Below are 23,586 nucleotides of genomic sequence, written 5' to 3'. Positions count from 1 at the left end.
TTTATTGAGAATGTGCGAAATGTCTGCGGAAATATCGACCCTGTTTTATCATCAACCGGCCTTTCTATCCCAAGCCTGTTCCACGATGTCCAAGCGTGTTTCCATTCCCCTTGACAATTCCTTTGTTCAGCTTGAATGAATTCTTTCCAGCCTTTGTTCTATCTCAGTGTCAAGCTGGCGGTGAAATTTCTTTGATGCTTATGTTTTAGAATGAATGGAGATTTGAAGCAAAAAACATTGTCTCATTTTCACCAATTGTATTATAATGTGCTTCACAAGCAAATGCAGACGTTATAACGTGAAAACATTACATTAATTGAGAGGCATTGTGGTCATAACGACATACATTAGAAGTTGAATTCTACTCCCTGATTCCAGTCAAATAGGGTTCGCTTGGAACTAAGTCACAAGGTATGTCATTACTCTCTGTGAATTCTCTACAGTGACCAGCTATTCCACAATAATTCATGGTTTTCCTTCCGTCGAAGTTATTCCTGTAAAGCTCGTCTTGATGAGTTTGAATTCGTAGAATCCCTACAGTGTGGAAATAGCCCACACCAAAGCAACCCCGCCCCTCCCCCAAACCCTATTATTCTACACTTACCCCTAGCTCATGCACTATGGGCAATTCAGCCTGGCCAAGTCACCTAACCTGCACATTTTTGGATTAAACCCACGCAAACACAGGAAAAACGTGCAAATTGCACACCGACAGTCGCCCGAGACTGGAATCGAACCCAAGTCCCTGATATTGTGAAGTAGCGAGTGCATCATCCACCAGAAAATGAATATACGGTTATGTGTTCAAACTGCAAAAGGAACTAATTGCAACCAGATCTCACGATGATCTGACGAAGGAGCAGCGCTCGGAAAGTCTGTAGTTCGAAATAAACCTGTTGGATTATAACCTGGTGTTGTGTGATTTTTAACTTTATCCAGATCTCAAAACAGGCACGAAGCCAATTGTCTTTTGACTGAGACTCGCTGTGAGTTTCTCGCTTTAATCTTCAGCTAATGTGTCGACTTCTCCTTAATGGTTTTGTCACGAACTGGGTTCAAGGTTCTAATCCTCTGCACCATGAGCCCCCCTCCGATCTAGTGTTACTCCATTCCAGCACAGGTCTGGACTTAATGCTCGACCTCTCATGGGCGACATGCAATTCGTGCTTCACGGGTGCCAAAGCCGACACAGACTCTTGCTAACTTTCTCAAGCATTAACCGGGCTGGCTATTTCCAAACACACCATTGAAAAAATGGTCAAGTCAGACAGAAGGTCTCTCACAGAACCCCACCCCACTTGCGTTTAATGTGACACCGAGACCCCGTTCGATAGGTTGAAAATACAATTTTAATTCCACCGTTATTCTTCATTATAGAAAACCACACAAGTAACCCAAGTACGTTTTGGTTTGTGTTTGAAGATGGCGCCGGAGACTGTCGATACAATACAATACTTTCCACTGCGCTTTCAGAACAAGATACACATGACAATGAATAAATAATTAAATCGATCGAATCAAAACTTGTACTGGAATTCTGCTGACTGACTGTCTCCAGTTATTTATCACCGGCATTTTATGTCTCACACCACTTTATAATGAGATGGAAATGTGTTGCTGGAAAAGCGCAGCAGGTCAGGCAGCATCTAGGGAACAGGAGAATCGACGCTTCGGGCATTATCCCTTCTTCAGGAAAGGGCTAATGACCCTATCCGGTAAAGACAACTTCATCTTTGAATTGGAATTATATGAAGGTTGTGTGGTCTGCCTGTCTCCAGCTGGTGACCCAGGGGGTTTACTCGCAAGCACTGAACTCAGGTTTCAGATGTAATTTCTACAACCGAACAATCGAATCACAAGAACAAGTCACAAAATCGTACCATGTGAACTGTGCTATTACCACGCACCACTTTATTACGATCACCGTTACCTGGGGAATTGACTTCAAAATCAGGTATCATTAATTAATCCTGCCTAACAATATCTTACCAAGCAAACCCTTCCCTGCTCAGTTGCAAACCGTATACTGCACTTCTTTAACAAAATGCTCCAAATATAAATGAACCCATCTGTCAGGCCATCTTTACTGAATGGATTTGTACGATCTACATGATCTACCTTTCTTCTTTCCCCATTTCTTCTTCACTTGTAATCCCTTTCCAGTGTGGCTCCTGTCAGCGATTCGAACATTCACTCTGGACAGTGCTAGCTTGCCTCTGCTACGATCAAAATGTGTTGCAAAGCTCACATTGTCAATGTGAACGATAATATCTGTTTATTTTCCTGTCAAAATCTAAGTCCTTACCCTGAGCGATATTAAACAATAGTTTGCTGATTCCTTAAGCTTTCTGTGACCTTTTTTTTCTGTGATGTGCCATTCCCTGAGTACTTACTGGAGGCTGAACCCTGCTTTGAGCTGGGGATTGAAAATTATTCACGTCAGTTTTGGGAAGTAGTGTCTCGTCCTCCCAGCGCTCACGGACCATAACTCCTCCTGTCCTCGTCATGTCATTGCCACACGCCCTATAAATCTATGTATTATAAAACATTTTGTTTTGCCTCCTCACTGCACCTTATACAGTACAAAGGAAAAAGAACAAAGAAAATGTACAGCCCAGGAATAAGCCCTTCGGCCCCAAACCTGAGCCGATCCAAATCCACTGTCTAAACCTGTCGCCCAATTCCTAAGCCTCTGCTCCCCACCTATTCGTGTGTCTGTCTAGACCATCTTAAATGAATCTATCGTGAGTGCTTCTCCCAACTCTGCTGGCAACGTGTTCCAGACACCCACCACCCTCTGTGTGAACTTGCCGCGTGCATCCTCCTTAAACTTTTCACCTCTCACCTTAAAAGCGTGACCTCTGGTAATAGAGTAATCCAGCACGGAAACAGACCATTCGGTCCAACCAGTCCATGCTGACCATAATTCCAAACTAAACTAGTCCCACCTTCCTACTCCTGGCTCATATCCCTCTGAACCTTTCCTGCTCATGTACTTATCTAAGTGTCTCTTAAATATTGCAATTCTACACCCACCCACCACTTCCTCTGGAAGTTCATTCCATGTGCAAACCACCCTCTGTAAAAAAAATGCACGTCATGTCTTATTTAAATCTCTCTCCTATCACCTTAAAAATATGCCTCCTTACTTTGAAATCCCCCGCCTAGGGGAAAATTCACCAACCATTAACCCTATTGATATCCGTCATGATTTTATAAACCACTATGTGGTCACCGCTCAACCTCCTACACTCCAGTGAAAAGAAGTCCCAGCCTGTCCAACCTTCCTTCATAACTCAATTCTTCCATGCTGGTAAATCTCTTCTGAACCCTCTCCAGCTTAATAATATCCTTTCCATTACACGGAGATCAGAACTGGACACAATTCCCAGAACAGGCCTCACCAGTATAACCTCAATATGTATTTTTTTTTTGGAAAAGTACCAACCAATTTTCTCATGTCTTGACCTTAGTATTTCAACAATTCGGCATTATTGGAAATTCCAAGTGTATGGTACCGAATAAGGGATGCTTTTAATAAATTATGAATTTAATGTGGTTAGTCAAGAATTTCGGGTATTACCTCCTCGCCATGTAAAAAAAACGTTCCTCATGTTGAGCCTTGGTACCTTTAATCTGAACCAATTCTGTCTTGATTGTTGGTCTGCCCACAGCACTTTAACTGAAAACCTACTTTCTATTTTAAGAAAAGATTTCTCAAATGGTATCCGAATGTAAGTAGGTCATTGTGAGTTAATTATGAAAGGCAGAGGTGGATACGGGTAAGAACTGTAAATAGTTAATAACCATATTAAAATGCAAACTGTAAATTAAGTACAATTTAATTAAACTCTATAACTCTTTTTGTTGCTGTTTTAGAAAAAGAAGTAACTGGAGAGGGACCAGAAACTCTCAGAAACAAAATCTGACAGTGTAGCAACATGGACTTATACAGATCCAATTCTAGGAATCTGCAGCAAATTATTCGGGGGGATGAAAGTATTCTTTCGAGATGGACCTTGGGGAATCATAATGCAACAGCTTCAACACCAGCGGGATGTTGGATTGGAAAATAAAACTGATGTGGCAAACCTTTTGGATAGTGTCCATCAGTTCGTCAGCTACATATTGGCCAGTCAATCCCTAACTCCACTTACATCATGAATACAGTTGGCAGGAAAGCCAAATGCTCTCAGTGTCAGTGTGTGGAAAGAATCCCCCAATAACAATCGAGGAAGAAACTGGCAGCTGTCATTTCAATCCGGAGATATTTCCTGACCTCACAACTGAGGTGTGCAGCCTTCATAATAAAGGTAATTGGGTGGGTAATGGCCTCGTGGTGCCATCAATGGACTATTGAGCAAAGAAATGTTTTAGGGGACCCGAGTTCGAATCCCACCATGGGCGGCATGGTGACGAAACGTTTGAAAATGAATCTTCCAGCTCAGCGAGCAAACTTGCATCTATTTTGATTTCAGTTCAGAAAAAGACATCTTGCATTAAGAGTCAAATGATGATGATGAAACCAATGTCCACTGAGTGGTGGAAACCCATTGGTTCACTCATGTCCTTTAGGGAAGGAAACTGCCATCCTTACCTGGTCTGGCCTACATATGATTGCAGACCCACAACAATATGGTTGACTCTTAACTGCCCTCTGGGTAATTAGGGAAGGGGAGCCAGTGACGTCCTCATCCTGTGTTAATAAAATAGACACCTCCCAATTGTACGTCGTCTCGCACGTACCACAGCAAGTCTGTGACATTACCTTAAAATCTTCACTCGGTTATAAATCTTCGATTTATTTCAGCAGACAAGTGTACCTGAGAAATGGCCAAACACTTAAGTTGAATAAGGAATTAGATTTGGCGATTTGGCAGAGGGAGATAACTGCTACCTTGAGTCAAGGTGGACTCAAATGGGCACCTGCCTCAGCGAGTACAGGTGTTGAAACCACTGGATGTGGCTACTGAACAATGTGCAAAGCCTTTGACAGTTCTGAGCTGTGCATTGAGGCGGCAGGCATAGCTTGTTCCCCACTCACACTGTCTGTAGCTGCAGAAACCACGGGGAATGGGTCAAGGCGAGGACATCATGTGGGGACCGGAAGCAAGAAGATGACCACGCGTCCTCTCTCTCTCTCGCTCAGCCACAAAATCATCTCGCAACAATATCCGTTTTAAACCACCAAAACTATCTTTTGTTAGACCCATCGCTTGTCGTTTTCCGTGCTCAGTGAAAAAAAGGCTTTACCTCGTGAACGAGATAAGGGGGCTTTGATGCCAGTACACATCACTGAGCCATGCCGAACTCTACAGTTTCCCTGCGTGTTTCAGCTGTTGTAAAGTCTTTCGAGGTAAGTGAGTCAAACTGGAGACGTTTGGTTAAAGTCGGACCGAAACAGGCACATTAAACACACTCAAACAGACACAAAAATGCTGGGGCAACTCAGCAGGTCTGGCAATATCTGTAAGATAGAGAAAACAATGAACATTTCAAGTCCATTGACCTTTCAGAACGGGCACGTTAAACATTTTTCTTGACTATTAAGCAGTTTGACTTGAGACTTCGATACGACGAGCTGAAAGTTCTTTACTGATCCCAATTGCAGCGTGAGCAGCAAGTTAATTCATTGTAAATTTCTACTCAAACGGCTTCGGCTGAGTGGGTGCAGGTGGCCAGGGGAATCCTTCTAGCATATCTTTCTCTTTATTATTGGTTCCTCCTTCAGTTTTTCACAAAGATATGTTTTGGGTATAAACCTATTCAGTGATGTTAGTCCACCCTCCTGCGGCAAGTGGAACTTGAACCAGGACCTCCTGACTCAGAGGTAGGGACACCACCAACTTCATCACAAGAGAATCCAGACTGGACCTCAATCAGACTGAGGATAATGCACGCCAGGGGAGATAGTGGGAATGGTCTTGGCTTTACAGCTGCTCAAAAAGGCCTCCAGCTCACTTGGGCCGCACGGTGGCTCAGTAGTTCGCACCGCTGTCTTACAACACCAGGAACCCGGGTTCGATTCCCGCTTCGGGCGTCAGTCTGGAGTTTGTACGTTCTCCCAGTGTCTGCGTCGGTTTCCTTCCACAATCCAAATCTATGCAGGTCAGGTTATGCTAAATTGCCCATAGTAATCGGTGCATTAGTCAGAGGGAAAGGGGTCTGGGTGGGTTACTCCTCGGAGTGGACTTGTTGGGCTGTTTCCATTGTGTAGGGAATCTAATCTTATCCCTTGGCGGCTGGTTTTAACAATCTGCTGTTATTCCCTCTGAAGTGAACAATCTCATGCCCGTGAGCGGAGTGTGCGCCGAGAGGGGGACAAGTCGCCAGGTCAGAGAATCCGTTTCCCAAACGTCTGTCTGAGGATCCCGATGCAAAGTCAGTGACCACCACAGGTGGGATTGTCCTTAAATTTCCTATCATTCCTTTTTTAAAACTAAACTACTTTTCTTTTGCTTTCGGGATCAACTGGAATTAATGCTGGGAATCAGAGCCAAGACAGCCATTGCTGGAAAAGCTCAGCAGGTCTGGCAGCATCTGTGCAGAGAAATCAGAGTTAATGTGTCCGAACAAATTCTGAGGACGGGTCACTCAACTGAAAAGGTTAACCCTGATTTCTCGGCACAGATACTGCCAGAACTGCTGAGCTTTTTCAACAATTTCTGGGTTTTTTTTTTGTTGTTGATGTTGCAATTAATATAATCTTTCTGAAAAAAACGAAATACCTGGGAAGTCCAGTTACTCCGGACTGGAAAGGTTAACAATGTTTCTCTCTCCACGAATGTTGTCAGATTCGCTGAATTTCTCCAGCATGCTCTCTGTGTGGTTTTAATGGTAATCTTTCAATGGTATGGCTCTCAGTGCAAAAGTGAGATCCAGTGAATGCCTCGCCCGATGCCACTTCCAGCAAAGTGGTTTTGAATGAGAAATGTCGATTTGGGAGGTGAAGTCAGTTCGCACCGATCTCATCAATATCTTCATTCCAAGTTGTCAACATATAGCGACGTGATGACTTTCCTTGAGTGAATATTCTGTTGCTCCCGCGATATACTGTACATGAAAGTTCCAGCGAATTGCACCCCAAAAATGTAGTCGGAACTTTGTACAAAATGCGAGTCGTGTGCTGGTGTGACTGTCCTTTGCTGGTGTATACAGCAGTTCCCCCAACTCGGACAACAAATCACAACCACTGAATGTCGGTTCAGTCTGTTCAAGTGCAGCGTTGATATCAAAATGCATTTTCTGTGTCAAAGACATAGAGGTTTGCAGGAAAATGTCCTTCGTCCCATCACGTTGATGCCAGTCAAATACCTATCTATTCCAATCCCATTTTTCAGCACTTGAATCCTAGTCTTGCCTACTACTGCATCGCTAGTGTATACCTAAATACTTCTTCAATGTGATGAGTATTTCTGCCTTGACCACCCTTACGGACAATGAGTTCGGGATACCCTCCACCTCTGGGTGAAAATAAATTCCCCAAGAGTGAGGACTGCCAATGTTGGAAATCAGAGTCAACATCAGAGTGGTGCTGGAAAAGCACAGAAGTCAGGCAGCAGCAGAGGAGCAGGGAAATCATTTTCCAACTCCTCGGATGCTGCCTGACCTGCTGTGCTTTTCCAAGACCATTCTCATCTAAATTCCCCACATCCCCTCTGAATCTCTTGCCCCTTACCTTCAATCGATTCTCATGGTCATTGAACCCCCTCCATAAGGGGAAAAGTTTCTCCCTGCCATCATAATTTTATATATCTCAGAGATGTGTACCTCTGTGACCGATGGAAAACAACTGCAGTCTGTCCAATCTCTCTTCAGGACTGAAACTCTCCAGACCAGAAAACATCCTGGTAAATCTCCTCTGCTCCAGACTAGGCAACATCCTGGTAAATCTCCTTCGCTCCAGACCAGGCAACATCCTGGTAAATTCCTTTGATCTAGACCAGGCAACATCCTGGTAAATCTCCTTTGATCTAGACCAGGCAATATCCTGGTAAATCTCCTTTGCTCCAGACCAGGCAACATCCTGCTAAATCTCCTTTGCTCCAGACCAGACAACATCTTGGAAAATCTTCTCTGCTCCAGCCCACGCAACATCCTGAAAACCTCCTCTGCCCTGGATCAGGCAACATCCTGGAAAAACTCTTCTGTTCCACACCAGGCAATATCCTGGTAAATCTCCTCTGCACTCTCCCCACTGCTATCGTATCCCTCCTACCATGTGGATTCCAGGACTGCTCACCATACTCTAACTGTGGTTGAACCAACATTTTGTGAAGTTCAAATATAACCTTCTTGCTCTTAAACTCTATGTTGTCGACTACTAAGGGTAAGTTTGCTTTCTTTGCCATTTTATGCAAGGTAAATGAGCACCCAGGTTCCTTTAAAACTTAGTGATCCCCAGGGTCCTGCCGTCATTTGCCCATTTACCAGCAAAATGCTGTCTGATCTTTCGATCATTTTAACTGATCATTTTTATTGCAATATTTGCACAAATGTTTGCATATCCTTTTTATTGCATCATTAGGTTCGTGAGGCAAGATACAGATTTTTTAAAAGTAGGCAAAATTGTAACCTGAAACTTGAAAAGAAGGGAGTGAGATATCAGTCTGGCAAAAAAAAACCCAGAAGGAACTGAAATTATGAATTCTGAATGTCCAACTTAATTTAAACATGTGGGTAGTTAGGTAAAGGTGAGATTTGCAGTAAAAGCAGCAATGTTGGGACGAAGGGATGATGGAGTGCATCATCAGAATGACGAGCAAGGGATTACCTCTCTAGGGAGGTAATTGTTCCAATCCCTGTGAAATTCAGCCCAAGGCTGCTGCCAACGCAGTCGCCCGTTTGGGTAAATCTGATAAATGCAGAGGGCACTTTGGACTAAAGCTGGGCATGTCATGTTTCAAGGGAGGTAACAGATCGGAGCGTGGGAGGGTATAGAAAGACATGGATTGAAAATGGATTGCTGCCAGCATCTAAACTTGAAGACTTGGAGAGAATGTTCTCTTGAATTATTCCTCTGAATAAAGAGACAAAAAAAACCTAAAATCCTCAATAAGTACAACTGAAGTAATCACAAAGCTATGTAAACTGAATTGCTAAATCAAACCAAACTGAAAGCATTTGAGGCTTCAAGGAAAAAACTAACTTCCAAATGGATTGCTTTAGATGGTCTGGCAACTTAATTTTGTTTTCACAAAACAGCCACTGTCAGGCTGAAATGAACTCAGTTTCTTCCCAATAACATGAAACATTAAGTCTTTAAATCTGATTCACTTCCCTCTCGTTCATGCAGGTCTTCATCTTGGGACATGGAGACTTCGCTGAGCAGTGACCCTAGGGTTTCTGGTTCCTGTCTGACTGCGGAATCTGGGACAAGTAACACTGCAGAGAGATATCAAAGCCCCCAGACTGACCTACCCATTGGAGCAGGATCCGCCTCAGCGACTCAGATGGGAAGACACAAATCATTGGGTGTAAGTCTGCATTTTGTAAATCGCAAAAAATCCCTTTCCTCGTCCTCAGCATTAGCAATTGCCTTTGAAGATGCTTTGAACAAAATAGGTTTCAGGTAATATTTGCAGGCTGATGACAAATGAGATAAAAGAGATTCATTCGGTTTGCTTCATATTGAAAACATGATGTAGGTAATTGGAAGGCAAGCAGGAGGGGTGGAAGGACATGACAAAATGCTAAGATGAAGACAAGTTGTTCCTGGTTCTTGTCAGTTACCAGTGTGGAACACTGACCCACCTCGGTCAAAGATTCTTCTTAAATGCACCACCCTGTCTCATCAACATTAAACGTTTCAAAACACCCTGTCAGAGAAATGTAAACACAGTTACCAAGTTCACAGGCATTAGTGTATGAATAATATCAAGAATAAATCATGAGGAATATGGAAGGCTCTGGGAAGAATCATATTTCTTTTCCACTCCCAGTTATCTTTGGAAAGGTCCATGTTTCTGAACCAGTGCATTTAATGTGCTGACGAGAATTCTAACATGATGTAAGGCTCAATATTCAAGTATATGTTCCAGCAACTGTTAGGAATCATATATCCAACACTTGATAACATATAAATTAATATATCTATTGCTTGATAGCATAGGTATATAATGCTGATATACCTACTATTTCACAACACATAATATATAATGAAAATAGATCTATTGAGTTTTTTGAAAAAGTAACAGAGGATTGATGAGGGCAGAGTGGTGGACGTGTTCTATATGGACTTCAGTAAGGCATTTGGCAAGGTTCCCCGCTGGAGACTGGTTAGCAAGGTTAGGTCTCACGGAATACAGGGAGAACTAGCCATTTGGATACAGAACTGGCTCAAAGGTAGAAGACAGAGGGTGGTAGTGGAGGGTTGTTTTTCAGACTGAAGGCCTGTGACCAATGGAGTGCCACAAGGATTGGTGTTGGGTCCACTACTTTTCAGCTACACACTACAGCTTTGACAAAGGGTCAGTTAGACTCAAAATGTCAGCTCTTTTCTCTCCTTACAGATGCTGCCAGACCTAATGAGATTTTCCAGCATTTTCTCTTTTGGTTTCAGATTCCAGCATCCGCAGTAATTTGCTTTTATCCACTACTTTTCATCATTTATATAAATTATTTGGATATGAACATAAGAGGTATAGTAAGTAAATTTGTTGATGACACCAAAATTGGAGGTGTAGTGGACAGTGAAGAAGGTTACCTCAGATTACAATGGGACCTTGATCAGATGGGCGAATGGGCTGAGGAGTAGCAGATGACGTTTAATTCAGATAAATGTTCTGCTTTCCTTTGTTGGTCAGAGTATTGAGTTCAGGAGTTGAGAGGTTGGCTAGGCCACTTTTGGAATATTGCATGCTATTCTGGTCTCCTTCCTACCAGAAGGATGTTGTGAAACGTGAAAGAGTTCAGAAAAGATTTACAAGGATGTTGCCAGGATTGGAGGAGTGGATCGATAGAGAGAGGCTGAATAGGCTGGGGCTGTTTTCCCTGGAGCAGCGAAGGTTGATGGGTGACCTCATAGAGGTTTATAAAATCATGAGGGGTATGGATAGGATAAGTAAACAAAGCCTTTCCTCTGGGATGGGCGAGTCCAGATCTAGAGGGCAAAGGTTTAAAGTGAGAGGGGAAAGATATAAAAGAGACCTAAGGGGCAACTTTTTCACACAGAGGGTGGTGCGTGCATGGAATGAGCTGCCAGAGGAAGTAGTGGAGGCTGGTACAATTGCAACATTTAAGAGGCATCTGGATGGGTATATGAATAGGAAGGGTTTGGAGGGATATGAGCCAGGTGCTGGAAAATGGGACTAGATTATGTTAGGATATCTGGTCGGCATGGACAAGTTGGACCGAATGGTCTGTTTCCATGCTGTACATCTCTATGACTACTTTTTGAGAATATATAGTGAACCTATATCCCCTAATTGATAACGCATAATATATAATGATCATATATCCATTGCTTGATAATATATAATATTTAATGAGTCTGCCTGACTCAGTGCTCGACTGGAAATCATATATTTTCCATATATTAGTTGCTCTTGTCCTTCTGACTGATGGATGAAAGGTCCAATACATACTGTCGATAGCATCTTGACAAATTACTGCAATATGCCTGAAAAGTATACACGAAGTCTTTCAGTGTTGAGGGGATTCAATGTTGGAGACCACCACGCATTGGATATAACCCAAATATCATCTTCACATTTCAAAGTGGTTTTACTTGCATTGTTACTTTCTTCAATTTCATTTCCATCACCTTTCCATCTCTCCAACCCAGAGAGACTTCGTTTGAATTTGAATAATATATGGTGATAGCACAATGTGATATTCCTTCTGTTTAGTTTGCTCAGATTGTGTTGGGAGTATTTTTTATAATCTGCTGGACGCCATTAATTCTGCGACCTGTGTCAATGGAAGGGAAGTACAGAATCCAGTGGTGGATCGGCCTGTCGGTATGTACACATCCAATGTACTCATCCAATGTATGTACACAATGTATGTACACATCCAATGTACTCAATGCCATTTTGGAAGCTATTCACTCCTCCTCAACTCCTAAGAAGAGGATGTTTTGCCCAACATTCTTTTGCATGGAAAGTTTACCATTCTTAATCTGTTATTGGCATTATTTCATCTTGAAGCTGGACATTAATGTATAAAAGGCAAAACCTCAACTTAGAATGGGTAACAGATCAGATATGTTAAATCTGTTCATCAAAATGATTCTATTTCTCACATTCTCACTATTATTAGATTAAAGCGTGATTCCCCACACATCCTTTGGATTGATTAGAACAATTGTTAGATTCAGACCTACTTCCGTTGGACTCTCCACTTGTGGAGACTCCTTATTGATGTCTTTTTCTTTCCTACTGAACCGTTTGAATGTTTTCCTGCATAGTTATAAGTCACCACTCAGTCATTTTTTGTTGTTGTAAAGAATAGGGACTCAATCGCTTTGGCTTTTCAAACAGGAATGCACTTTCATACCTTGAAGTGATTTACAAATTCCCTCAAGCCCTGCTAAAGATTTTTTTGTTAAGTATACAGATATAAAGCTATCTATATTTCAAAGTATAATATATAATGATAATATGTATACTGTTTGATATTTAGTGAACCAAGTTTTTTTAAGAAACAAATATAGTCCTCAATATATAAATGCTTTGACGGTATTTACATTTCTGTTGCTGTATTAAACTAAAATTTGGTGAATTTTTACAACAAAGTATCTATTCTTTTCTGCACTATAAAAAACAATATCTCTAAATCTGTACATGCACCATATGACTCCCACTGAGGTGTACACTATTTCAGTAAATTCAATACAGCATGTTATTCCACCTCACATTCTGCAAGTATATTAAAGGGGCCTTTGCGCTATTTTCAGTTTTGCTCAACATTGCTATAACTGAAAAGTTGTTTTCACTCCCTAAGTTATCATTTGCACTTTTAATTCCAAAGGGCAAATGAATATGAACATTCTATGGCCACATATGAGTAATTCCCCAAATCGATGCCTGACTCTCTCTACAGTTACGTTCTGCATAACATCTGACCATTTACAAAATGCTCTTTTCCATTTCTTCAAGTCCATGTTGATGCAAATCCACCAAAGGTTTATCTGTTTTTGATATCCTTGGACAGCATTCTAATCAGACAGAAGCACGCCAACAAATATACATGCTTGGTTAGCTTTTGCTCCATACATTTTACTGATAGATAAAAATGAATAGAAAGAAATTGGGAACAAAGTGCAGATACCAAAGACTTACTGCCAATCACCATTTTGTTGCATTCATGTATCAAGGGGTGGCACGGTGGCTCAGTGGTTAGCACTGCTGCCTGACAGCACCAGGACCTGAGTTCAATTCCTGCCTTGGGTAATGGTCTGTGTGGAGTTTGCACATTCTCCCTATGTCTGCATGGTTTTCTCCCAGAATCCAAAGATCTGCAGGTCAGATGAATTTGCCATTCTAAATTGCTCATAGTGTTAGCTGTATTAGTCAGGGGTAAATATAGGGTAGGGCAATGGTGCTGGGTGTGCTCCTCTTCAGAGGGTCAGTGAGGACTTGTTGGGTCAAATAGCCTGTTTTCATGCTGTAGGTAATCTAATTGGTTATAGAGTTATGCAGCATGGAAACAGACCTTTTGGTTCAACTAGTCCACACTGACCATGTTCCCAAATTAAACTAGTTCCATTTGCCTCCGTTTGTTCCAATCCCTCCAAACCTTTCCTATTGATGTACTTATCCGAAAGTCTTTTAAATGTTGTAACCTGCATCTGTCATTTCCACTGGAAGTTCATTCTACACACAAACCACTCTCTGTGTTAAAAAAACCTTGCCCCTCATATCCTTTTTAAAACTTTCTCCTCTCACCTTAAATATATATCTCCCAGTTTTAAACTCTCGAACCCTGGGGAAAAGACCTTTGCTATTTACCTTATCTAAGTCCCTCATAACTTTATAAACCTGTATAAGGTCACCCCTCAACCTCCCATGCTCCAGTGAAAAAGTCCCAGTCTATCCAGTCTCTCCTTATAACTCAAACCTCCCATTCCTGGCAACGTCCTAATAAATACTTTTTGAACTCTCTCCAATTTAACAATATCCTTTCTCTAGCTGGGTGACCAGAACTGCACACAATAATCTAGAAGAGGCCTCACCAATGTTCTATATAATCTTAACATGATGTCCTGACTCCTAGACTCAAAGGTCTGAGCATTAAAGGCAAGCATGTTAAACACCTTCGTAACTGTGATACAAATTTCAAAGTATTATGTACCTGAATCTCTCGGTCCCTGTTCGATAGGACTATCAAGCAAATTGTTGTCATCAGAGACAGGTCTCATTACCAGAAATTCAATTGTCTTTTTCAGTTTGTACTTTGTGGGTTTATATGGCATACTGTGGAAAAGACAATATCTACTGTTCGGGTAAGTAACCACCATATGTGTTTTCCATTTGAATAATGAACTGAAAAGCTGGGAAAGATGATTGAGTTTGAAGTTCTGGTTACTAGATACATTATATGGAGAGTTGTGAAGTCACATCCTATTGATTAGTTTAGGCGCGCATAAATGTGGTTAACCTTGACATTTGACAGTCGTTAAAAATGGTAATTTGCACAGTAGCAACCTGCTTTTTCTTGCGACCAAGTTTCATTTCAACTGACTTCAGTGGAAAAGGAAATTTGGCGGATTGCTCAATGGTCAGGATATTCACTGGCACAGAGTTACACATCATAGACAGAATGCTGGCTTCAACGTATTGTGTCAAATGACTTAGAATGGAATTGCATGAACGCCTATATCTCTGAATGCATATTACCTTGCAAGGCTTTTAACATTCAGAAGTCATGAAGCAGAGAGAAGCTCATTTTTCAAAAGGGAATCATTCTCTGTTGTACTGTTCAGGTGCTTTATGGAAACAGGTTTTCCAAAAAGTATTCTCAAGCCAAACAATACAATGGAATAGTTATAGAGTCATAGAGATGTACAGCATGGAAACAGACCCTTCGTTCCAACCCGTCCATGCCGACCAGATATCCCAACCCAATCTAGTCCCACCTGCCAGCACCTGGCCCATATCCCTCCAAACCCGTCCTGTTCACATACCCATCAAGATGCCTCTTAAATGTTGCAATTATACCAGTCTCCACCACTTCCTCGGGCAGCTCATTCCATACACGTACCACATGCTGTGTGAAAAAAATTGCCCCTTAGGTTTCTCTTATATCTTTCCCCTCTCACCCTAAACCTATGCCCTCTAGTTCTGGACTCCCCAACACCAGGGAAAAGACTTTATCTATTTATCATATCCATGCCCCTCATAATTTTATAAACCTCGAGAAGGTCACCCCTCAGCCTTCGATTCTCCAGGGAAAATGGCCCCAGCCTGTTTAGCCTCTCCCTGTAGCACAAATCCTCCAACCCTGGCAACATCCTTGTGAATCTTTTCTGAACCCTTTCAAGTTTCACAACATCTTTCCAACAGTGACCTAACCAATGTCCTGTACAGCTGCAACATGACCTCCCAACTCCTGTACTCAATACTCTGACCAATAAAAGAAAGCATACCAAAAGCTTTCTGCACTATCCTATCTACCTGCAACTCCACTTTCAAGGAGCTATGAACCTGCACTCAAAGGTCTCTTTGTTCTGCAACACTCCCTATGACCTTACCATTAAGTGTATAAGTCCTGCTAAGATTTGCTTTCCCAAAATGCAGCACCTCACATTTTTCTGAATTAAACTCCATCTGCCACTTCTTAGACCATCGGCCCATCTGGTCCAGATCCTGCTGTAATCTGAGGTAACCCTCTTCGCTGTCCACTACACCTCCAATTTTGGTGTCATCTGCAAACTTACTAACTGTACCTCTTATGCTTACATCCAAAGCATTTATAACAAAAAGTGGGAGCCAGCACTGATCCTTGTGGCACTCCACTGGTCACAGGCTTCCAGTCTGAAAAACAACTCTCCACCACCACCCTCTGTCTTCTACCTTTCAGCCAGTCCTGTATCCAAATGGCTAGTTCTCCCTGTATTCTGTGGGATTTAACCTTGCTAACTAGTCTCCCATGGGGAACCTTGTCGAATGCCTCACTGAAGTCCATATAGATCACATCTACTGCTCTGCCCTCATCAATCCTCTTTGTTACTTTTTCAAAAAACTCAATCAAGTTTGTGAGACATGATTTCCCACACACAAAGCCATGTTGACTATCCCTAATCAGTCCTTGCCTTTCCAAATACATGTACATCCTGTCCCTCAGGACTCCCTCCAACAACTTGCCCACCACCAATGTCAGGCTCACTGGTCTATAGTTCCCAGGCTTGTCCTTACCACCCTTCTTAAACAGTGGCACCACATGAGTCAACCTCCAGTCTTCTGGCATCTCACCTGTGACTATCGATGACACAAATAATTCAGCAGCAGACAGGAAGGTGAAGAGTTTCTGTAAAACAAGCAAAGTTGAGATTGATTCCACCTGAGGTGGTCCAAGTAAATTTGATGATGGTTAATAAAATTTTGAGGGGCATGGATAGGGTGAATAGCCAAGGTCTTTTATCCAGGGTAGGGAAGTCCAAAACTAGAGGGCATTGGTTTAGGATGAGAGGGGGAAGATTTAAAAGAGACCTAAGGGGCATCTTTTTCACTGGATAGTGCATGTATGGAATGAGCTGCCAGAGGAAGTGGTGGACTCTGGTACAATTACAAAATTTAAAAGGCATCTGGATGAGTACATTAGTAAGGAAGGGTAAGAGGGATATGGGACAAGTGCTGGCAAATGGGAGGAGATTAATTTAGGATATCTGGTCGGCATGGACAAGTCGGATCAAAGGGTCTGTAACTATAGAATAGAATAGAATCACTACAGTGTGGAACCAGGCCCTTCTGCCCGACAGGTTCATACCAACCCTCTGAAGAGTAACCCACCCAGACCCATTTCCCTCTCCTATTATCATATTTTAATCCCTGACTAATGCACCTAACCTACATATCCTTGAATACTATGGGCAATTTAGCATGGCCAACTCACTTAACCTGCACATCTTTGGATTGTGGGAGGAAACCGGAGCACCCAGAGAAAACCCAGGACACAGGGAGAATATGCAAACTCCACACAAGGGGGGCCTGAGGTTGGATTCAAACCCGTGTCCCTGGCACTGTGAGGCAGTAGTGCTAACCACTGAGCCACCGTGCCAACCCATTTCCATGCAGCACAGCTCCATGACTCCAGCACTCTATGTATCGAGGACAGTCAGTAAGCATCAATTGTGAATCGATGAATGAGGTTTTTAATTGAGCACACGTAGAAAATCTTTCCATTTGGGAATCGTTGAGGAGTGCCGAGAACACCTCACACTTAACAAAATACTTTACTTGTGCTATGAATTGATGATAATTGTGTTTTTGCTGAGGTGGGGATTAGGTTGAGACCAACATCATGGACAGGCAGAGCAAATGGACGTGCTGTGTTATTAAATCTCAGGCGCAAGGGGAAAATAGAGAGTGAGTAGGTTTTTCAATCCACCAGCAATCAGATAACGTGCGATCGGGGACCTGATGCCATGGGCTGGCTTTAGGAAGGCAGCATAGGATCAACTGCAGATACCAGAGCTGAGAGATGATACTGTGACAGGGGACAGAGGGTTGCCAGCAGTTCCTAAAATAGTGGCTGACATCAACCAACCCGAATTAAGGAAGGCAGCCAGCATTTGGAAGGTTTCCACAGCAGGTTCAGGAAATGGACATTCATTGATCTCTTGAAAGGCTCAAATGTCTCCCAGTGGATAATCTTCTAGCACTGTCCCCTCTACAATTAGAGAAAGCTGAAACCTTAATTTCCCAATCTACAAGCACATGGCAACAGACTCGTAGATGTGTGTTGCATGGATATAGCTTTGCCTCAAATCACTCATAATAACTGGTTAATATGTGAATTAAAACTAGCCTTAAGATTTACAATGAGCCAATGATCAGGAAAGATCATATCCAAGGCTATTTTGCCATCGTATTTGGAAGGTGGAATTGATAGAATGACCTCCTCACTCCTTTTCCCTTCAAAATTTCTGTGTTCTTTCTCTTCAAGTTCTTTTCTAATTCCTCAATGAACGCATTTAACTGGAAATTGGAGAAGCTCTTGAGAGTGTAATGAAAAGAAAACAATGTTGACACTTAGGGGATTAACTATAGCAGGAGAATGCCAGTTAGCATGGACTAGTTTAGCAGAATGCTTTATTGATAGCGTGCTAAGGCCTATGCTACTTCATGTACTGCATTCTTCCAAATAAAATGGCCAGTACAAATCAGCTACCTTATCTTCCATCACAAGGTCATTCCACTACCAATAACGTGGTAGTGGCAGCCATTCCAAACATTTGATGCAATTGCTTCTTGCGTTGGATGAAGCTTCATCTCCAAGATGGATATTTGTATGTGCAACTTTGTACTGCAACATCATTGTAATGATCAGCCTGACTTCACAGAGCTTGAACAGTTTCCTCTTGAGATTATCTTTTACTCGACACAATCGAATCTCCAATCTATGAAACTCAAATAGCACAAATTTCTGTGCTATTTCTTTGAATGTGCAAAGCAATGACTCATTTTTCCTTTTACCAAGCAGCTATCTGATTAGGGGTTAAGAGTCGCTTCAAAAGATAAGACTGAATCTGTCTGCTCTGTGTCTTTTCACCAATTTAAAGTCATTGCATTGCAGATTCCAGCTCCTCCTCTCAGTGGGGGAAAAAGTCATGCTCTCCTAATTTCTACCCAATTATTGTAAATATTTATCACTACCAGCATGACAGTGGACATATTTTGTTTTTATTTTGGGTTCGACAGTGTGTGGATCATAATGATGGCAAACAGATTGTTTCATAACTTTTTAAGACATCTTGTCAGGGATGTGGGATGTCACTGGTAATGCTGGCATTTATTTCCTTTCTGTCTTTGACCTGAATGGATTGTGAAGCTGTTTCAGAGTGAAATTAGCGTCAACATAGTGCAGTTTTGGAATCACTTCGAGGCCAGACAACAGTTTCCTTCCCTAACAGGCATTAGTGAACCCAACAATTGATAATGGTTTCATGGTTACCATTAACTCTTAATTCCAGATTTTTATTGAATTCAAATCCCATCATCGGCCGTGGAGGGATTTGAACCCAGGTCTCTGAACCCAGGTCTCTGGGTTAACAGTCCATGCAATCATACCATTAGGCCATCGCTTCCACAGTCTGACAATGATGACTGGCCTTGTCCACTTTTCTAGTCCAACACCAGGCCTTGTTGTCACATAGGCTGCTACCTGAAACAACCCATTGTCAGGCACTATTGGTCCCCATTAGAAACTAGTTATTCTTCCAGGCTGACCATAAGCCATTCTTTGTCTGTTCAACTTTATTCTCTCTTCTTGAGCTCCATCTCCACCTGTTGCTTACTCCTCCTCTCCCATGCCCCCATCGTCAGCATATATACCAACCTTTTTCTTATTATAGTCAAAGCAAAAAACATTTTCTATGTTCGATGTTAACTCTGCTTACTCTCCACAGATTCTGCTAGACCTGAAGAGTTTCTCCAGCAATTTCTGGGGTTTTTTTAATTGTGAAGGAAAGATTACATGGTTAGAATCAAACATGAGTTACAGAAGTGACAATCATTGCCATCTGCTTCCTCAGGCTCAAAGTTAAGGAGGTATTTCAGAACAGAGAATGTAGAGAATAATCACCTCAACATGAAGAGATTTAAGGTTGTTCTGCGCTCTGGGCAGTTTGTGATTGCTTCCTTTTAAAACAGTAGATAAATGGGGAATTATCAGAAGTTTTAATCATAACGCGTATTGAGTGGGTCCTGAAATGTTAGAAATTAGTGACAGGGTTTAACTATTTAACCAATCTAAGCTGCACTGTCACTGGGCTGAGTGTCACTGTGATTTGTGATGTAGACTCTGAAACCTATGATCTGTGGTTATGAGTTTGAATCCATCATGGCACATTGTAAAATTTGAATTTTAAAAAATCTGGAAGAAAAATGTCACCATTGGCCATTGTTGTAAAATCCAAACTGGTTCAACAATATCCTTTTGAAAAGGAAAAGTGCCAGGCTTAGCTGATTTGACCTACACGTGACTCCCAACTACCTTCTGGGTAATTAGAGATGGATGTTAACAACAGACTGAGTGACACCCCACATCCCATGAACATGTCTTAAAAATGTGTCAAATGCCTTCCCCAATGTCAATGTAATACGCTTGCAGCATTATGATATTATCAACAGTTACAGATGTCTGAATTAAACATTGCTTTTTCTTCCAAGTTTGTGGCTTACCTGATCATGAATACAGTCAGTGCCCTTGTTGCTGTCGCAAGTGTCATCCAGGTTTCCATGAATTTGCACGTTTGGACAACAGATATTGTCTGCTATTCGGGAAATATTTGTGATTCTTGGTCCATTGCTTTGGCTGTAAGTACGAAACTTAATTCTTTATTTACACGATCTTTGTTTTTAAAAATGGGTCAATTTGAGTGGTTTATGGTATCGGGTCAATGGGGAGCTTATGCTGTGTGTTTGACACGTTGTAATTGATGTTCATCTCCCTCACAATATCTTTTCAGACACACATTCTTACCCCATGTACATGTCAGATTAGCCCCACAATCCCTTTCCAGAAGAAGTGAAAATTAAGAAAAATCACATTATGACAACATGAAGAGTTGAAAGACCTTTCTTGATTGGTATCTTAATGACTGAATTACATTGATAATCTCAATCTTACAGAATATGGGGGGAGAAACAGGAAAGAGGTTCTAATTTTAAATGTAATTTAAGCATTCACATGGAGTTCTTAGGTGGAACTGCCAATGTACATACAATTCCTATAGTGTGGAAGCAGACTATATGGTATATCGAGATTACCACTGACCCTTGCCCAATCCTGTGGCCCTGCATTTCCCCATGGCTAACACAGCCAGCCTGCACATCCTTGGGCAGAGGTGGGGACTGCAGATGCTGGAGATCCAGATGCACATCCCTGGGTACTATGGGCCAATCCACCTAACCTGAAAATCTTTGGACTGTGAGAGGGCACCCATGCAGAAACAGGGAGTACAGCAAACTCCAGGCAGACAGTTGCCCAAGTGTGAAATTGAATTCAGGTCCTTAGTACTGCGAGGCAACGGTGCTAATTAATGTGCCACTGGACCATCCTCACATTCTCTGACCCTTTGCTTCACATCCTAATCCACTGTTTCCTTCACTCTTCCTCACAGCTCCCCATTACCCAGTGACTTGGGTTTCCTTTTCAGTTGGATATCATGGCAGTGAAATTGACTTGTTCCTATGTCAGTGACAAAGGATGTGCAAAATCCCTTTAACTCCCATTGCATCAAATGTAATGTTCCACCAACTGAAAGCTCACTTTGGGTGTCTAGATCAATTTCCTTGTCTCTGGGCATACAATTGATAGACTTGGAAAATGCAACTTGGTTCAAAATGCCTTTAACATATTCTTGCTGCTTCTCCACAGAGATATCGCTTAGGTCTCATCATCGCCCTCTTCCTCCTTGCATTTCTGGAGCTCGTCATATCGATTATCATTTTAATTTTTGGATGCCCCATAGTAAGCAACAAATCGAAGACACAGCACAATAAGGTTAGTCATTACAAATCCTTGCTTCCCCCTCGATATTACTTGCGATGATGTCCAAAAATGCAGCTCAACCAACTTGGTGAATTTGAAATAGCTAGATATTCTGCAGAGGGATTGATATTTAGTTTTGTTTTGACCAACCCAGCACTGCACAGAGGAGATTCCACAAATGGCTGGTCTGATAACTCTCTGTATTGTGCACCACAAGAGTTGAGCTTCCATGTGAAAGAGTTGCTGCCCATCTGGGTGTGTGAAGGAGAATTGAAATGAATGATGGATCGAAGTTCCCAAATTGCACTGAATTGCACTAGTAGGGATTGTGCTCAAACTCACAGCAATATATCATTGAAATAAGGACTCATTAGAAATCCAGGGCTGGCAACTGGCACATGCCAGTCCCTTGAGGAACAGAAGAGGTGGGAGTTTATTGTTCTCGGTCGAGGGATCATGCAGATTAGGCGAAAGTGAGGACTGCAGATGCTGGAGATCAGAGTCAAGATTAAGAGTGGTGCTGGAAAATCATAGCAGGTCAGGCAGCACCTGAGGAGCAGGAAAATCAACATTTTGGGCAGGAGCCCTTCATCACTGAAAACGTTACACACGCTCGTTCCTGATGAAGGTCCTGCCCAAAACATCTATTGTCCTGCTCCTCGGATGCTGCCTGACCTGCTGTGCTTTTCCAGCACCACTCTAATCTTGACTTGGATCATGCAGATTGTACATTGGCAGAAATATTTACTACATTTCTTTCGCTACCCTCTTGTTCACTTTTTTGATATGAGTTCTGATTTCTCTGTCAGCCTCGAAGTAAATCTACTGATCAGGAAAGCACCTCTCAAATGCCAACACACCAAGACACCACCTACAGCAATGTAATATCTCAAACAACTTTATAGCATGGATTCCCATTGTGCAATAGGATTTTAAAAGGAAGCCAGATTGTCACCAGAACAGCTCTGAGCAGTTTCTGGATATATTTGAATATATGTTGAGATAGGCCCGATAAAGATAATGCTCTCAAACTGTTGCTTTTGATATGTTGAGCTTTTATATTTGTACAATAGGTAAATTAAAATTAAAACACTAGATACAATTTGTTCGATCAGGTAAGTGTAAGTAAGAGGAATGATCAGGACTGTAACTCTCTATGCAGACTTACCTCTTTATTAAACCAGACCATTGAGAGCAATCAGCTATGTACAACTGCTGGAGTGTGGGGTTCCAGCAGAAACTAGCATTGCCTGCGGAAATGGAGTATCCAATACTCTATCAGATTCAGCATATTTGCTACGTTGCCCTTGTAAGCACTGGAGTTTCCAGTCAGCCAGTCTATACATTGTTCATCTACAGTGCTAACTGCTCTCTCATCTTGGAGTGCTGTTAAATCTCTTCTCATATGTGTAGTGTTATCATATTGCTGTTCCATTCCAGCAGTCCAAAGCTGTAAAACCTCAGTGTCTGCTATTCCTACGATGAGATTTTTGTCCAGTTGTGCTGTTGTTCTTAAATTATTCCCAACATATTGAAATTTGGTGTGAATGAGATCATTAGATGCCGTTCACAATCCCTCATATTGTGGGAACACATTTCCAGTCCACAGCAGAGAGAGGTCTGTGTGTGTGGGTGTGAGTGTGTGTCTGTGTGTAACATTTCCAGTCTCCAGCAGAAAGAGGTCTGTGTGTGTGTGTCTGTGTGTGTGTGTCTATGTGTGTTTGTGTGTGTGTGTGTGTGTGTAACACATTTCCAGTCCACAGCAGAGAGAGGTCTGTGTGTGTGTGTGTGTGTGTGTGTAAAACACATTTCCAGTCCACAGCAGAGATACGTCGGTGTGTGTGTGTGTCTGTGTGCCTGTGTGTGTGGATATGAGTGTGTGTCTGTGTGTAACATTTCCAGTCTCCAGCAGAAAGAGGTCAGTGTGTG

General features: G+C 42.1%; 1 protein-coding gene across 2 annotated transcripts; it reads left to right on the top strand.

Annotated features, from left to right (window-relative positions):
* The first annotated feature begins 5,274 nt into the window (after positions 1-5,274).
* Positions 5,275-23,174, top strand: LOC122544136. Of its 2 annotated transcripts, XM_043683176.1 has the most exons (8): positions 5,275-5,356; positions 6,278-6,398; positions 9,296-9,476; positions 11,850-11,960; positions 14,390-14,446; positions 20,334-20,480; positions 21,544-21,669; positions 22,467-23,174. In XM_043683176.1, exons 3-8 carry the CDS (start codon positions 9,312-9,314, stop codon positions 22,560-22,562), a joined length of 702 nt encoding a protein of 233 aa, XP_043539111.1. In that variant the 5' UTR covers positions 5,275-5,356; positions 6,278-6,398; positions 9,296-9,311; the 3' UTR covers positions 22,563-23,174. The 2 variants fall into 2 exon arrangements, with proteins under 2 accessions (XP_043539111.1, XP_043539112.1); XM_043683177.1 differs by lacking the exons at positions 5,275-5,356; positions 6,278-6,398 and having other exon boundaries at positions 9,235-9,476.
* The last annotated feature ends 412 nt before the right edge of the window (positions 23,175-23,586 follow it).

Source organism: Chiloscyllium plagiosum, chromosome 46 (assembly GCF_004010195.1).
Source record: "Chiloscyllium plagiosum isolate BGI_BamShark_2017 chromosome 46, ASM401019v2, whole genome shotgun sequence".
NCBI lineage: Eukaryota > Metazoa > Chordata > Chondrichthyes > Orectolobiformes > Hemiscylliidae > Chiloscyllium > Chiloscyllium plagiosum.
The sequence above is the reverse complement of the archived record's forward strand: the minus strand, read 5'-3'. Positions and strand labels throughout refer to the sequence as shown.

Excerpts from the sequence above, each read along its gene's own strand:
- LOC122544136 (XM_043683176.1), top strand. The coding sequence starts at position 9,312 with ATGGAGACTTCGCTGAGCAGTGACCCTAGGGTTTCTGGTTCCTGTCTG. Across the intron at positions 9,477-11,849 it reads GAAGACACAAATCATTGGGT|TTTGCTCAGATTGTGTTGGG; the intron begins GTAAGTCTGCAT and ends CCTTCTGTTTAG. Across the intron at positions 20,481-21,543 it reads CTTGGTCCATTGCTTTGGCT|AGATATCGCTTAGGTCTCAT; the intron begins GTAAGTACGAAA and ends GCTTCTCCACAG.